The sequence below is a fragment of the Pygocentrus nattereri genome, chromosome 2, assembly GCF_015220715.1.
Source record: "Pygocentrus nattereri isolate fPygNat1 chromosome 2, fPygNat1.pri, whole genome shotgun sequence".
Lineage (NCBI taxonomy): Eukaryota > Metazoa > Chordata > Actinopteri > Characiformes > Serrasalmidae > Pygocentrus > Pygocentrus nattereri.
This window is the reverse complement of record NC_051212.1, coordinates 564364-582465: the sequence shown is the minus strand read 5'-3', so window position 1 is coordinate 582465 and position 18102 is coordinate 564364. Positions and strand designations below refer to the sequence as shown.

The 18102-nt window shown below is 32.2% G+C and overlaps 1 protein-coding gene across 2 annotated transcripts in view; it reads right to left on the bottom strand.

The window, feature by feature from the left end:
* dspa (desmoplakin a) overlaps nt 1-13597 on the bottom strand; it is a 67198-nt gene extending 53601 nt beyond the window's left edge. Inside the window, exon 1 of one of the 2 annotated variants that reach the window (XM_037532075.1) lies at nt 13293-13597. In XM_037532075.1, coding sequence (XP_037387972.1) covers nt 13293-13471 — 179 coding nt within the window. In that variant the 5' untranslated portion in view covers nt 13472-13597. The remainder of the gene's footprint in view (nt 1-13292) is intronic. The other variant, XM_037532072.1, reaches the window with a different exon arrangement.
* Nucleotides 13598-18102: the final 4505 nt, after the last annotated feature.

The following is an 18102-nucleotide window of genomic DNA, read 5'->3' as shown; positions in this document are numbered from 1 at the left end:
GTTTCCTGAGATTTGAAGTCATTATATTGAGAAATGTTTAGTTTTCTGAGATATGAAGTCATTATTTTGAGAAATATTTAGTTTCCTGAGATTTGAAGTCATTATATTGAGAAATGTTTAGTTTCCTGAGATATGAAGTCATTATATTGAGAAATATTTAGTTTCCTCAGATATGAAGTCATTATTTTGAGAAATGTTTAGTTTCCTGAGATATGAAGTCATTATATTGAGAAATATTTAGTTTCCTCAGATATGAAGTCATTATATTGAGAAATGTTTAGTTTCCTGAGATATGAAGTCATTATATTGAGAAATATTTAGTTTCCTGAGATTTGAAGTCATTATATTGAGAAATGTTTAGTTTTCTGAGATATGAAGTCATTATTTTGAGAAATATTTAGTTTCCTGAGATTTGAAGTCATTATATTGAGAAATGTTTAGTTTCCTGAGATATGAAGTCATTATATTGAGAAATATTTAGTTTCCTGAGATATGAAGTCATTATATTGAGAAATGTTTAGTTTCCTGAGATATGAAGTCATTATTTTGAGAAATGTTTAGTTTCCTGAGATATGAAGTCATTATATTGAGAAATATTTAGTTTCCTGAGATATGAAGTCATTATATTGAGAAATGTTTAGTTTCCTGAGATATGAAGTCATTATATTGAGAAATGTTTAGTTTCCTGAGATATGAAGTCATTATATTGAGAAATATTTAGTTTCCTGAGACATGAAGTCATTATTTGAGAAATGTTTAGTTTCCTGAGATATGAAGTCATTATATTGAGAAATGTTTAGTTTCCTGAGATATGAAGTCATTATATTAAGAAATATTTAGTTTCCTGAGATTTGAAGTCATTATATTGAGAAATGTTTAGTTTTCTGAGATATGAAGTCATTATTTTGAGAAATGTTTAGTTTCCTGAGATTTGAAGTCATTTTATTGAGAAATGTTTAGTTTCCTGAGATATGAAGTCATTATATTGAAAAATATTTAGTTTCCTGAGATTTGAAGTCATTATATTGAGAAATGTTTAGTTTCCTGAGATATGAAGTCATTATATTGAGAAATGTTTAGTTTCCTGAGATATGAAGTCATTATTTTGAGAAATGTTTAGTTTCCTGAGATATGAAGTCATTATATTGAGAAATGTTTAGTTTCCTGAGATATGAAGTCATTATATTGAGAAATGTTTAGTTTCCTGAGATATGAAGTCATTATATTGAGAAATGTTTAGTTTCCTGAGATATGAAGTCATTATTTGAGAAATGTTTAGTTTCCTGAGATATGAAGTCATTATATTGAGAAATATTTAGTTTCCTGAGATATGAAGTCATTATTTTGAGAAATGTTTAGTTTCCTGAGATATGAAGTCATTATATTGAGAAATATTTAGTTTCCTGAGATATGAAGTCATTATATTAAGAAATGTTTAGTTTCCTGAGATATGAAGTCATTATATTGAGAAATATTTAGTTTCCTGAGATTTGAAGTCATTATATTGAGAAATGTTTAGTTTTCTGAGATATGAAGTCATTATTTTGAGAAATATTTAGTTTCCTGAGATTTGAAGTCATTATATTGAGAAATGTTTAGTTTCCTGAGATATGAAGTCATTATATTGAGAAATATTTAGTTTCCTCAGATATGAAGTCATTATTTTGAGAAATGTTTAGTTTCCTGAGATATGAAGTCATTATATTGAGAAATATTTAGTTTCCTCAGATATGAAGTCATTATTTTGAGAAATGTTTAGTTTCCTGAGATATGAAGTCATTATATTGAGAAATGTTTAGTTTCCTGAGATTTGAAGTCATTATATTGAGAAATGTTTAGTTTCCTGAGATTTGAAGTCATTATATTGAGAAATGTTTAGTTTCCTGAGATATGAAGTCATTATATTGAGAAATATTTAGTTTCCTGAGATATGAAGTCATTATTTTGAGAAATGTTTAGTTTCCTGAGATATGAAGTCTATAATTTTGAGAAATGTTTAGTTCCTGAGATTATGAAGTCATTATATTGAGAAATGTTTAGTTTCCTGAGATATGAAGTCATTATATTGAAGAATATTTAGTTTCCTGAGATAGGAAGTCATTATATTGAGAAATGTTTAGTTTCCTGAGATTTGAAGTCATTATATTGAGAAATGTTTAGTTTTCTGAGATATGAAGTCATTATTTTGAGAAATATTTAGTTTCCTGAGATTGATAGTCATTATATTGAGAAAATGTTTAGTTTCCTGAGATATGAAGTCATTATATTGAGAAAATATTTAGTTTCCTGAGATATGAAGTCATTATTTTGAGAAATGATTTAGTTTCCTGAGATATGAAGTCATTATTTGAGGACATGTTTAGTTTCCTGAGATATGAAGTCATTATATGAGAATATTTTAGTTTTCCTCAGATATGAAGTCATTATTTTGAGAAATTGTTTAGTTTCCTGAGATATGAAGTCCTTATATTGAGAAAATATTTAGTTTTCCTGAGATATGAAGTCATTATATTAAGAAATGTTTAGTTTCCTGAGATATGAAGTCATTATATTGAGAATATTTAGTTTCCTGAGATTTGAAGTCATTATATTGAGAAATGTTTAGTTTTCTGAGATATGAAGTCATTATTTTGAGAAATATTTAGGTTTCCTGAGATTTGAAAGTCATTGTATTGAGAAATGTTAGTTTCCTGAGATATGAAGTCATTATATTGAGAAATGTTTAGTTTCCTGAGATTTGAAGTCATTATATTGAGAATGTTTAGTTTCCTGAGATATGAAGTCATTATATTGAGAAATGTTTAGTTTCCTGAGATATGAAGTCATTATTTTGAGAAATGTTTAGTTTCCTGAGATATGAAGTCATTATATTTGAGAAATAGTTTAGTTTCCTGAGATATGAAGTCATTATATTGAGAAATATTTAGTTTCCTGAGATATGAAGTCATTATATTTGAGAAATGTTTAGTTTCCTGAGATATGAAGTCATTATATTGAGAAATATTTAGTTTCCTGAGATATGAAGTCATTATATTGAGAAATGTTTAGTTTCCTGAGATATGAAGTCATTATATTGAGAAATATTTAGTTTCCTGAGATTTGAAGTCATTATATTGAGAAATGTTAGTTTCTGAGATATGAAGTCATTATTTTGAGAAATATTTAGTTTCCTGAGATTGAAGTCATTACTATTGAGAAATGTTTAGTTTCCTGAGATATGAAGTCATTATATTGAGAAATATTTAGTTTCCTGAGATATGAAGTCATTATTTGAGAAATGTTTAGTTTCCTGAGATATGAAGTCATTATTTTGAGAAATGTTTAGTTTCCTGAGATATGAAGTCATTATATTGAGAAATATTTAGTTTCCTGAGATTTGAAGTCATTATATTGAGAAATGTTTAGTTTCCTGAGATATGAAGTCATTATATTGAGAAATATTTAGTTTCCTGAGATATGAAGTCATTATATTGAGAAATATTTAGTTTCCTGAGATTTGAAGTCATTATATTGAGAAATGTTTAGTTTCTGAGATATGAAGTCATTATTTTGAGAAATATTTAGTTTCCTGAGATTTGAAGTCATTATATTGAGAAATGTTTAGTTTCCTGAGATATGAAGTCATTATTTTGAGAAATGTTTAGTTTCCTGAGATATGAAGTCATTATATTGAGAAATATTTAGTTTCCTGAGATATGAAGTCATTATATTAAGAAATGTTTAGTTTCCTGAGATATGAAGTCATTATATTGAGAAATGTTTAGTTTCCTGAGATATGAAGTCATTATATTGAGAAAATATTTAGTTTCCTGAGACATGAAGTCATTATTTTGAGAAATGTTTAGTTTCCTGAGATATGAAGTCATTATATTGAGAAATGTTTAGTTTCCTGAGATATGAAGTCATTATATTGAGAAATATTTAGTTTCCTGAGATTGAAGTCATTATATTGAGAAATGTTTAGTTTCTGAGATATGAAGTCATTATTATTGAGAAATGTTTAGTTTCCTGAGATATGAAGTCATTATATTGAGAAATGTTTAGTTTCCTGAGATATGAAGTCATTATATTGAGAAATAGTTTAGTTTCCTGAGATTATGAAGTCATTATATTGAGAAATGTTTAGTTTCCTGAGATATGAAGTCATTATATTGAGAAATATTTAGTTTCCTGAGACATGAAGTCATTATTTTGAGAAATGTTTAGTTTCCTGAGATATGAAGTCATTATATTGAGAAATGTTTAGTTTCCTGAGATATGAAGTCATTATATTGAGAAATATTTAGTTTCCTGAGATATGAAGTCATTATTTGAGAAATGTTTAGTTTCCTGAGATATGAAGTCATTATATTGAGAAATGTTTAGTTTCCTGAGATATGAAGTCATTATATTGAGAAATATTTAGTTTCCTGAGATATGAAGTCATTATTTGAGAAATGTTTAGTTTCCTGAGATATGAAGTCATTATATTGAGAAATAGTTTAGTTTCCTGAAGATGTGAAGTCATTATATTGAGAAAATAGTTTAGTTTCCTGAGATATGAAGTCATTATATTGAGAAATAGTTTAGTTCCTGAGATATGAAGTCATTATTTGAGAAATGTTTAGTGTCCTGGAGATATGGAAGTCATTATTTTGAGAAATAGTTTAGTTTCCTAGAGATTATGAAGTCACTTATATTGAGAAATAGTTTAGTTTTCCTGAGATATGACAAGTCATTATATTGAGAAATAGTTTAGTTTCCTTGAGATATGGAAGTCATTATATTGAGAAATATTTAGTTTCCTGAGATATGAAGTCATTATATTGAGAAATATTTAGTTTCCTGAGATATGGAAGTCATTGATTGAGAATGTTTAGTTTCCTGAGATATGAAGTCATTATATTGAGAAATATTTAGTTTCCTGAGATATGAAAGTCCATTATATTGAGAAATGTTTAGTTTCCTGAGATATGAAGTCATTATATTGAGAAATGTTTAGTTTCCTGAGATATGAAGTCATTATATTGAGAAATATTTAGTTTCCTGAGATATTGAAGTCATTATATTGAGAAATGTTTAGTTTTCTGAGATATGAAGTCATTATTTTGAGAAATGTTTAGTTTCCTGAGATTGAAGTCATTATATTGAGAATGTTTAGTTTCCTGAGATATGAAGTCATTATATTGAGAAATAGTTTAGTTTCCTGAGATATTGAAGTCATTATATTGAGAAATGTTTAGTTTCCTGAGATATGAAGTCATTATATTGAGAAATGTTTAGTTTCCTGAGATATGAAGTCATTATATTGAGAAATGTTTAGTTTTCCTGAGATATGAAGTCATTATATTGAGAAATGTTTAGTTTCCTGAGATATGAAGTCATTATATTGAGAAATATTTAGTTTCCTGAGATATGAAGTCATTATTTTGAGAAATGTTTAGTTTCCTGAGATATGAAGTCATTATATTTGAGAAATGTTTAGTTTCCTGAGATATGAAGTCATTATATTGAGAAATATTTAGTTTCCTGAGATATGAAGTCATTATTTTGAGAAATGTTTAGTTTCCTGAGATATGAAGTCATTATATTGAGAAATATTTAGTTTCCTGAGATATGAAGTCATTATATTAGAAATGTTTAGTTTCCTGAGATATGAAGTCATTATATTGAGAAATATTTAGTTTCCTGAGATTTGAAGTCATTATATTGAGAAATGTTTAGTTTTCTGAGATATGAAGTCATTATTTTGAGAAATATTTAGTTTCCTGAGATTTGAAGTCATTATATTGAGAAATGTTTAGTTTCCTGAGATATGAAGTCATATATTGAGAAATAGTTAGTTTCCTGAGATATTGAAGTCATTATATTGAGAAATGTTTAGTTTCCTGAGATATGAAGTCATTATATTGAGAAATATTTAGTTTCCTGAGATATGAAGTCATTATTTTGAGAAATGTTTAGTTTCCTGAGATATGAAGTCATTATATTGAGAAATATTTAGTTTTCCTCGAGATATGAAGTCATTATATTGAGAAATGTTTAGTTTCCTGAGATATGAAGTCATTATATTGAGAAATGTTTAGTTTCCTGAGATTTGAAGTCATTATATTGAGAAATGTTAGTTTCCTGAGATTTGAAGTCATTATATTGAGAAATGTTTAGTTTCCTGAGATATGAAGTCATTATATTGAGAAATATTTAGTTTCCTGAGATATGAAGTCATTATTTTGAGAAATGTTTAGTTTCCTGAGATATGAAGTCATTATTTGAGAAATGTTTAGGTTTCCTGAGATATGAAGTCATTATATTGAGAAATGTTTAGTTTCCTGAGATATGAAGTCATTATATTGAGAAATGTTTAGTTTCCTAGATATGAAGTCATTATATTGAGAAATAGTTTAGTTTCCTGAGATATGAAGTCATTATATTGAGAAATGTTTAGTTTCCTGAGATTATGAAGTCATTATATTGAGAAATGTTTAGTTTCCTGAGATATGAAGTCATTATTTTGAGAAATATTTAGTTTCCTGAGATTTGAAGTCATTATATTGAGAAATGTTTAGTTTCCTGAGATATGAAGTCATTATATTGAGAAATATTTAGTTTCCTGAGATATGAAGTCATTATTTTGAGAAATGTTTAGTTTCCTGAGATATGAAGTCATTATTTTGAGAAATGTTTAGTTTCCTGAGATATGAAGTCATTATTTTGAGAAATGTTTAGTTTCCTGAGATATGAAGTCATTATATTGAGAAATATTTAGTTTCCTGAGATATGAAGTCATTATATTAAGAAATGTTTAGTTTCCTGAGATAGGAAGTCATTATATTGAGAAATATTTAGTTTCCTGAGATTTGAAGTCATTATATTGAGAAATGTTTAGTTTTCTGAGATATGAAGTCATTATTTTGAGAAATATTTAGTTTCCTGAGATTTGAAGTCATTGTATTGAGAAATGTTTAGTTTCCTGAGATATGAAGTCATTATATTGAGAAATATTTAGTTTCCTGAGATATGAAGTCATTATATTGAGAAAGATTTAGTTTCCGGAGATATGAAGTCATTATATTGAGAAATATTTAGTTTCCTGAGATATGAAGTCATTATATTGAGAAATGTTTAGTTTCCTGAGATATGAAGTCATTATATTGAGAAATATTTAGTTTCCTGAGATATGAAGTCATTATATTGAGAAATATTTAGTTTCCTGAGATATGAAGTCATTATATTGAGAAATGTTTAGTTTCCTGAGATATGAAGTCATTATATTGAGAAATGTTTAGTTTCCTGAAATATGAAGTCATTATATTGAGAAATATTTAGTTTCCTGAGATATGAAGTCATTATATTGAGAAATATTTAGTTTCCTGAGATATGAAGTCATTATATTGAGAAATGTTTAGTTTCCTGAGATATGAAGTCATTATTTTGAGAAATGTTTAGTTTCCTGAGATATGAAGTCATTATATTGAGAAATATTTAGTTTCCTGAGATATGAAGTCATTATTTTGAGAAATGTTTAGTTTCCTGAGATATGTAGTCATTATTTTGAGAAATATTTAGTTTCCTGAGATATGAAGTCATTATATTAAGAAATGTTTAGTTTCCTGAGATATGAAGTCATTATATTGAGAAATGTTTAGTTTCCTGAGATATGAAGTCATTATATTGAGAAATGTTTAGTTTCCTGAGATATGAAGTCATTATATTGAGAAATATTTAGTTTCCTGAGATATGAAGTCATTATATTTGAGAAATGTTTAGTTTCCTGAGATATGAAGTCATTATATTGAGAAATGTTTAGTTTCCTGAGATATTGAAGTCATTATATTGAGAAATGTTTAGTTTTCCTGAGATATGAAGTCATTATTTTGAGAAATATTTAGTTTCCTGAGATTATGAAGTCATTATATTGAGAAATGTTTAGTTTCCTGAGATATGAAGTCATTATATTGAGAAATATTTAGTTTCCTGAGATATGAAGTCATTATATTGAGAAATGTTTAGTTTCCTGAGATATGAAGTCATTATATTGAGAAATATTTAGTTTCCTGAGATATGAAGTCATTATATTGAGAAATATTTAGTTTCCTGAGATATGAAGTCATTATATTGAGAAATGTTTAGTTTCCTGAGATATGAAGTCATTATATTGAGAAATGTTTAGTTTCCTGAAATATGAAGTCATTACATTGAGAAATATTTAGTTTCCTGAGATATGAAGTCATTATATTGAGAAATATTTAGTTTCCTGAGATATGAAGTCATTATATTGAGAAATGTTTAGTTTCCTGAGATATGAAGTCATTATTTTGAGAAATGTTTAGTTTCCTGAGATATGAAGTCATTATATTGAGAAATATTTAGTTTCCTGAGATATGAAGTCATTATTTTGAGAAATGTTTAGTTTCCTGAGATATGAAGTCATTATTTTGAGAAATATTTAGTTTCCTGAGATATGAAGTCATTATATTAAGAAATGTTTAGTTTCCTGAGATATGAAGTCATTATATTGAGAAATGTTTAGTTTCCTGAGATATGAAGTCATTATATTGAGAAATATTTAGTTTCCTGAGATATGAAGTCATTATTTTGAGAAATGTTTAGTTTCCTTAGATATGAAGTCATTATATTGAGAAATGTTTAGTTTCCTGAGATATGAAGTCATTATATTGAGAAATGTTTAGTTTCCTGAGATTTGAAGTCATTATATTGAGAAATGTTTAGTTTTCTGAGATATGAAGTCATTATTTTGAGAAATATTTAGTTTCCTGAGATTTGAAGTCATTATATTGAGAAATGTTTAGTTTCCTGAGATATGAAGTCATTATATTGAGAAATATTTAGTTTCCTGAGATATGAAGTCATTATTTTGAGAAATGTTTAGTTTCCTGAGATATGAAGTCATTATTTTGAGAAATGTTTAGTTTCCTGAGATATGAAGTCATTATTTTGAGAAATGTTTAGTTTTCTGAGATATGAAGTCATTATTTTGAGAAATATTTAGTTTCCTGAGATTTGAAGTCATTATATTGAGAAATGTTTAGTTTCCTGAGATATGAAGTCATTATATTGAGAAATGTTTAGTTTCCTGAGATATGAAGTCATTATTTTGAGAAATGTTTAGTTTCCTGAGATATGAAGTCATTATATTGAGAAATATTTAGTTTCCTGAGATATGAAGTCATTATTTTGAGAAATGTTTAGTTTCCTGAGATATGAAGTCATTATTTTGAGAAATATTTAGTTTCCTGAGATATGAAGTCATTATATTAAGAAATGTTTAGTTTCCTGAGATATGAAGTCATTATATTGAGAAATATTTAGTTTCCTGAGATATGAAGTCATTATATTGAAAAATGTTTAGTTTCCTGAGATATGAAGTCATTATATTGAGAAATATTTAGTTTCCTGAGATATGAAGTCATTATTTTGAGAAATGTTTAGTTTCCTGAGATATGAAGTCATTATATTGAGAAATGTTTAGTTTCCTGAGATATGAAGTCATTATTTTGAGAAATGTTTAGTTTCCTGAGATATGAAGTCATTATATTGAGAAATATTTAGTTTCCTGAGATATGAAGTCATTATATTGAGAAATGTTTAGTTTCCTGAGATATGAAGTCATTATATTGAGAAATGTTTAGTTTCCTGAGATATGAAGTCATTATATTGAGAAATATTTAGTTTCCTGAGATATGAAGTCATTATTTTGAGAAATGTTTAGTTTCCTGAGATATGAAGTCATTATATTGAGAAATGTTTAGTTTCCTGAGAAATGAAGTCATAATATTAAGAAATATTTAGTTTCCTGAGATTTGAAGTCATTATATTGAGAAATGTTTAGTTTTCTGAGATATGAAGTCATTATTTTGAGAAATGTTTAGTTTCCTGAGATATGAAGTCATTATATTGAGAAATGTTTAGTTTCCTGAGATATGAAGTCATTATATTGAGAAATATTTAGTTTCCTGAGATATGAAGTCATTATATTGAGAAATGTTTAGTTTCCTGAGATATGAAGTCATTATATTGAGAAATGTTTAGTTTCCTGAGATTTGAAGTCATTATATTGAGAAATGTTTAGTTTTCTGAGATATGAAGTCATTATTTTGAGAAATATTTAGTTTCCTGAGATTTGAAGTCATTATATTGAGAAATGTTTAGTTTCCTGAGATATGAAGTCATTATATTGAGAAATATTTAGTTTCCTGAGATATGAAGTCATTATATTGAGAAATGTTTAGTTTCCTGAGATATGAAGTCATTATTTTGAGAAATTTTTAGTTTCCTGAGATATGAAGTCATTATTTTGAGAAATATTTAGTTTCCTGAGATTTGAAGTCATTATATTGAGAAATGTTTAGTTTCCTGAGATATGAAGTCATTATATTGAGAAATATTTAGTTTCCTGAGATATGAAGTCATTATATTGAGAAATATTTAGTTTCCGGAGATATGAAGTCATTATTTTGAGAAATATTTAGTTTCCTGAGATATGAAGTCATTATATTGAGAAATGTTTAGTTTCCTGAGATATGAAGTCATTATATTGAGAAATATTTAGTTTCCTGAGATATGAAGTCATTATATTGAGAAATGTTTAGTTTCCTGAGATATGAAGTCATTATATTGAGAAATGTTTAGTTTCCTGAAATATGAAGTCATTACATTGAGAAATATTTAGTTTCCTGAGATATGAAGTCATTATATTGAGAAATATTTAGTTTCCTGAGATATGAAGTCATTATATTGAGAAATGTTTAGTTTCCTGAGATATGAAGTCATTATATTGAGAAATATTTAGTTTCCTGAGATTTGAAGTCATTATATTGAGAAATGTTTAGTTTCCTGAGATATGAAGTCATTATTTTGAGAAATATTTAGTTTCCTGAGATATGAAGTCATTATATTGAGAAATGTTTAGTTTCCTGAGATATGAAGTCATTATATTGAGAAATGTTTAGTTTCCTGAGATATGAAGTCATTATATTGAGAAATATTTAGTTTCCTGAGATATGAAGTCATTATTTTGAGAAATGTTTAGTTTCCTGAGATATGAAGTCATTATATTGAGAAATATTTAGTTTTCTGAGATATGAAGTCATTATATTGAGAAATGTTTAGTTTCCTGAGATATGAAGTCATTATATTGAGAAATGTTTAGTTTCCTGAGATATGAAGTCATTATATTGAGAAATATTTAGTTTCCTGAGATATGAAGTCATTATATTGAGAAATGTTTAGTTTCCTGAGATATGAAGTCATTATATTGAGAAATGTTTAGTTTCCTGAGATATGAAGTCATTATATTGAGAAATGTTTAGTTTCCTGAGATATGAAGTCATTATATTGAGAAATGTTTAGTTTCCTGAGATATGAAGTCATTATATTGAGAAATATTTAGTTTCCTGAGATATGAAGTCATTATATTGAGAAATGTTTAGTTTCCTGAGATATGAAGTCATTATTTTGAGAAATGTTTAGTTTCCTGAGATATGAAGTCATTATATTGAGAAATATTTAGTTTCCTGAGATATGAAGTCATTATTTTGAGAAATGTTTAGTTTCCTGAGATATGAAGTCATTATATTGAGAAATATTTAGTTTCCTGAGATATGAAGTCATTATTTTGAGAAATATTTAGTTTCCTGAGATATGAAGTCATTATATTGAGAAATATTTAGTTTCCTGAGATATGAAGTCATTATATTGAGAAATGTTTAGTTTCCTGAGATATGAAGTCATTATATTGAGAAATATTTAGTTTCCTGAGATATGAAGTCATTATTTTGAGAAATGTTTAGTTTCCTGAGATATGAAGTCATTATATTGAGAAATATTTAGTTTTCTGAGATATGAAGTCATTATATTGAGAAATATTTAGTTTCCTGAGATATGAAGTCATTATATTGAGAAATGTTTAGTTTCCTGAGATATGAAGTCATTATATTGAGAAATGTTTAGTTTCCTGAGATATGAAGTCATTATATTGAGAAATATTTAGTTTCCTGAGATATGAAGTCATTATATTGAGAAATGTTTAGTTTCCTGAGATATGAAGTCATTATATTGAGAAATGTTTAGTTTCCTGAGATATGAAGTCATTATATTGAGAAATGTTTAGTTTCCTGAGATATGAAGTCATTATTTTGAGAAATGTTTAGTTTCCTGAGATATGAAGTCATTATATTGAGAAATATTTAGTTTCCTGAGATATGAAGTCATTATATTGAGAAATATTTAGTTTCCTGAGATATGAAGTCATTATATTGAGAAATGTTTAGTTTCCTGAGATATGAAGTCATTATATTGAGAAATGTTTAGTTTCCTGAGATATGAAGTCATTATTTTGAGAAATATTTAGTTTCCTGAGATATGAAGTCATTATATTGAGAAATATTTAGTTTCCTGAGATATGAAGTCATTATATTGAGAAATATTTAGTTTCCTGAGATATGAAGTCATTATATTGAGAAATGTTTAGTTTCCTGAGATATGAAGTCATTATATTGAGAAATATTTCGTTTTCTGAGAGGCTGTCATCACACCTGTGCTCGTCCAGGTGAGGTCAGAAAGGCGTGTCTGAGCTCTGACCCTCACTCTGGGCAGATCTGTGAGAGATCACCGAGCATGCGCACTGCATTCAAACAGGAGCATTAATAAATTAATAAATTAATAACACAGTTAATCTGTCCGATTCATACCCACAATGCACTTCACTGATCTGCACGCAGTCCAGTCCGGTCCAGTCCAAACCGAAACTAAAACCCACATTCCTGAAGTTCTCTGCGGTTCCACCATTTCACAGCGGGTTCTACGTCACAGACGTCTGTGTGAAGAACGATCTTAAGGCTGTTTATTAAAACTACGGCTGGACCGCGTTGAGCTCGCGCTTTGTTCGGGTTCTAGTAAAGTTCTGACCCATTTAAAGCTGCAGAACTTCATTCTGGCCCAGTTGAATCCACATTCGCCAACTTCTCTTCGGAATTGATCCGTTCCACCTTAAACGGCGCGGCAGTTACACTGAGGCGCCACAACGCAACAGCCGCACCATTTAAGGTGGAACGGGAAAATTCCACAGAGACCAGTCTCAGCCCCGTATCTCGTATGTTGGTAGTTGCGGGGTGTTCTAAAAGGTTCCACTCTAGATCTAGAACCTACTCCGCACTAAAGCAGCTCTTCTTTGAACTTCCAACGCTGCGTGTTTTAACAGGAACTTCAAACGCAGCGTGAAGAAAAACACCGTTCTGCAGAACCACCACCGCCAGCGAGTATCTAGAACCGCGCTGGAGCCCTCGAGCTCGTACCTGCCCATTCCTGCTGCCCCCGCCGAGCTCCTGGTGGTGTAGCTGTGCTGGACGTAGCTCTCGCTCAGGTCGCCCGAGTAGCCGTTCCCGCTGCTGTAGCCGGCCATGGTGAGGTCCGGCCTGGAGCTGGACCTGCGGGACGTCATGGGCTGCTTCACCTGCGTGCCCTGCACGCTCATCTTAACCCGGGATACAGACACTAACGCGGGGCTCTCTCTCTCTCTCTCTCTCTCTCTCTCTCTCTCTCTCTCTCTCTCTCTCTCTCTCTCTCTCTCTCCTCCGTCCTCTCCGCTCTCCCTCTCTCCCAGCGCAGTGGCGCACGCGGAAGAGCTCGCGGAGGGAATGGAAAAGCCCCACCCACTGCCTCACCTTACAGCGAGAGGGGGCGGGGCTTCACCGAATTCCTCCACCTTCATTTCAAGACCCTTAACCGTTTCTCTACCTGTTCAGCGCCTGGCTTGACCTCCTCAAGGCCTTAATGAGCAGGTGAGCTGGACCAGGCGCGCGCTCACCTGTCCGTCCTAATGAGGACGGGTCCCCGGGGTCACTGAAACGGCGGGTATCACAGTGACCTTTACCGGACCGTCACTGCCGCTCTCACAGGCTGCGCTGCTTATTTGTTTGTTTGTTTGTTTTCTGCATGTTCCGCTCATCCTCACTGTCCTGCAGAAACTTTGTCTCTGCGTTTTTGTTTGTTTTCTTTTTTTTCCCTAAAACATAAAAAATTTCAAATTTCACTGACAGAAAATTCCAAACTCCTCTGGAAAAACGTCTCTTAACTGGTTTTCATTCCATGACACTGGAATATTTTCTTTCTTCAATTCAACTCTGAAACTTGGTTTAGACTCCATATTCTCCAGTTTCAGCCCCGCACCTGCTGTGTTGGTAGCTGGGTGTTCTAAAGGTTCCACCCGAGTTCTAGAACCTACTGAGCACTTAAGCAGCTCCTCTTTGTCCCTCTAAAGATGGTTTTATGGAAAGTCCAAAGTCAGTATCAACAAAAGGTCATTTTACAAATAAACCACAGTCAGTAATGAATATCTAGAACCGCATTGAGGCCCCAGAAAGATTTACATATGCAAATGAGATGTTTTTTACTGCATATTTTGCACTCAAATGTTTATAAACCTTCTTTACTAAACCTGCACAAATCCAGCTGAGGTACATTAAGACCTCCTCCTGTGAGAGAAAGACCAGGTCACAGCTCAGAACGCAGAACCTGATATTTCTGGTTCTGAACTTGGAGAAAAGCTGACTTTCCAGATCAGAACCGCAGGGAAACCACAGCAGCAGGTCTGGACGGTTCCATGTTAGACGTTTGATCAGAGTTGATCAGAATTCCTTCAAAGGAATTTCACACGTGGAGCTGCTTTAGATTCACTTCATCCAAATGCCAGCTGACTGCCCAGACTGCTACATGACACTCTGAAAACAATGGTTCTTCAAGAAAATGGTTCTATATAACACCAAAAGAGTTCTTCTCCGGTTACCATATCAACTTTGTTTCAATAGAAGAACCCTATTTAGAACCATGTTCAAAAAGGTTTGAGATAGAACTATTAACAACACATTTCCCATTAATCTGAAGAACCCTTTCCTGATGCAAAGAACCCTTTAAAACCACAAGTTTCTGAGTGTTCATGGTTCTATAGAACCACTTTCTTTACTAAAGAACCATGTTTGTGGTTCTGTATCAAATCTAGACAGGTTAGAAACCACAACAGTGAATTTTCCGCCACACTAACATTCCCTGGACACATCAAAGACGGCTATACTAACACGGCAACAGGTCAGGAGTTCTATTAGACACAGCGTGACCTAGAACATTGTTTCCCCTTCCACTGCCTGGTGCTCTGCTGCCTGATCCAGGTTTAATAGCCCACAGACAGGCAGTGTGCGTTTGGTGGGCGTGTCCTCTGGAGTAACTAAGTTATGATAATTTAAACAGCTCAACTCGGTGGTCCCACACCGACCGTGTGATCTGGTCATCCAGACAGGTCAGGAACCTCCACTCACCACTGACTGACAAGTGAAGACAGCGTTAACTCACCTGAGCAGACGTACGACGTGGGATGTTCGAAGGTGAAATTTCATTAAGAGGGTTTATAATTCAGTTCCTGTCACGTTATAGACATGTTATTATCAAATCTTTAGCTTGTGTTAATAATCCTGCTGCTACATTTCACACTAATGAAACCAAAGAAAAACAAACACATTGGTCAGTTTCTTGACATCTCGTAAACAAAGACTGACTCCTGCTACATTTCTTAATAGATAGAACGCAGCTGCAATAAAAATCATATTAAAGCATGTCAGAAAAGTCTTCATCCATAAATGCACCAAGGTTTCGAGCCAGCAGCAACCTATATGAAGAAAATACAAACAGCCCAAGAACAGAGCCTTGAGGTACACCGCAGAGAATATACTGCTTATCTGAGACATTTTAACTTACACTAACACATCATCGTCTGATTCAATAGGCAGAAAATTAGTTTAAAACAGTAACGGAAAGACCAGCTCAGTTCTCAGTCTGTTTATTAGAGTTCTGCAGTGTTAAACAATATTAAATATGAATTAATATTAACAATTAATAATATTAAATACTTTAAATTAAATAGCTTTAACGCCCAGATTTACTCTAAGGCTGCTTCAGTTATCTGATAGGATCTGAAGCCACATCTGTCAGTCTGTCTATCTATCTATCTATCTATCTATCTATCTATCTATCTATCTATCTATCTATCTATCTATCTATCTGTCTGTCTGTCTGTGTGTCTATCAGTACGTCTGTAACCTGTACGACTGTTTAACAGTTTTACTCTTTCTGTCTGTCTGTCTGTCTGTCTGTCTGTGTGTGTGTCTATCAGTACGTCTGTAACCTGTACGACTGTTTAACGGTTTTACTCTTTCTGTCTGTCTCTCTGTCTGTCTGTCTGTGTGTCTATCAGTACGTCTGTAACCTGTACGACTGTTTAACAGTTTTACTCTTTCTGTCTGTCTGTCTGTCTGTCTGTCTGTGTGTCTGTCTGTGTGTCTATCAGTACGTCTGTAACCTGTACGACTGTTTAACAGTTTTACTTTCTGTCTGTCTGTCTGTCTGTCTGTCTGTGTGTCTATCAGTACGTCTGTAACCTGTACGACTGTTTAACAGTTTTACTTTCTGTCTGTCTGTCTGTCTGTCTGTCTGTCTGTCTGTCTGTGTGTCTATCAGTACGTCTGTAACCTGTACGACTGTTTAACAGTTTTACTCTTTCTGTCTGTCTGTCTGTCTGTCTGTGTGTCTATCAGTACGCCTGTAACCTGTACGACTGTTTAACAGTTTTACTCGGTCTGTCTGTCTGTCTGTCTGTCTGTCTATCTGTCTGTGTGTGTGTCTGTCTGTCTGTCTGTCTGTAAGCTGTACGACTGTTTAACAGTTTTACTCTGTCTATCTGTCTGTCTGTCTGTCTGTCTGTAAGCTGTACGACTGTTAAACAGTTTTACTCTGTCTGTCTGTGTGTGTGTCTGTCTGTGTGTGTGTGTGTGTGTGTGTGTGTGTGTCTGTCTGTCTGTAACCTGTACGACTGTTTAACAGTTTTACTCTGTCTGTCTGTCTGTCTATCTGTCTGTGTGTGTGTCTATCTGTCTGTCTGTCTGTAACCTGTACGACTGTTTAACAGTTTTACTCTGTCTGTCTGTCTGTCTATCTGTCTGTGTGTGTGTCTATCTGTCTGTCTGACTGTAACCTGTACGACTGTTTAACAGTTTTACTCTGTGTGTCTGTGTGTCTGTCTGTCTGTCTGTGTGTCTGTCTGTCTGTCTGTAAGCTGTACGACTGTTTAACAGTTTTACTCTGTCTGTCTGTCTGTCTGTCTGTGTGTCTATCAGTACGTCTGTAACCTGTACGACTGTTTAACAGTTTTACTCTGTGTGTCTGTCTGTCTGTCTGTGTGTCTGTCTGTCTGTCAGTAAGCTGTACGACTGTTGTAACGGCTGTGTTTCTAAACCCCAGGAGACGGTTCACGCACCTCTCCAGCAGCTGATTCATCTGTCTGAGTGTTTCTCTGTGCAGTGCGGTCGTCTTCAGCTGAGCTGACTGAGTCAGTGCTGATCAGAGCTGATGAGTCAGCTTTCCTGCTGAACTGTATCGCTCTCATGATTGTTTATCCATCTGCCCAGTTCGGAAACCCTTACAGCCAAAACACTCCGGACAGCAGAACCGGTCAGATGTGTACAGTAATACACTGGACAGAGTGTGGAGGCCTGAGAGCGGCTTTGACCTTTTTAATCTGATTTATTATAAACGCTTTCCAAACAAACGCTAAATCATGACGTGATTCATTACGACACGTAGAGACTGAACCATCAGGCTGTTGAACTCAAACGTAAAGAAATGAACTCTGACTGGTTTATTTAAAATGGACTGACCAGAAGAGAATTTCATCCCAAATAACCTGCACTGAGACTTTCCCTGGTCCATCAGCCGCTGAGCTTGTGCTGGGTCTGTTGCTCTGACTCTGCTCAGTTTGGAGAGGAAACGTGTTGCGTAACTGAACTGAGTTCAGACAGCACTTTATTTTTAGAGTGTAGTGCACAAAACAGCAGAATCCTCGAATCTCTAAGTGAACTTTCATGATTATTAGAACTGTTTCAGTTTCAGTGTGAACTCGAGCTGCATGACCACCGGTAGTGAAGAGCAGATCAGATCCAGTGAAAGTCTGACCTCCAGACAAGCCTGAGCAGTTTATACAAGGGCCTGAACTCAGGACTTCAAAGGAGATGTAGAAACTTGTCAAATCTTTACATTTTTCAGAACTGTAAAGTCATTTAT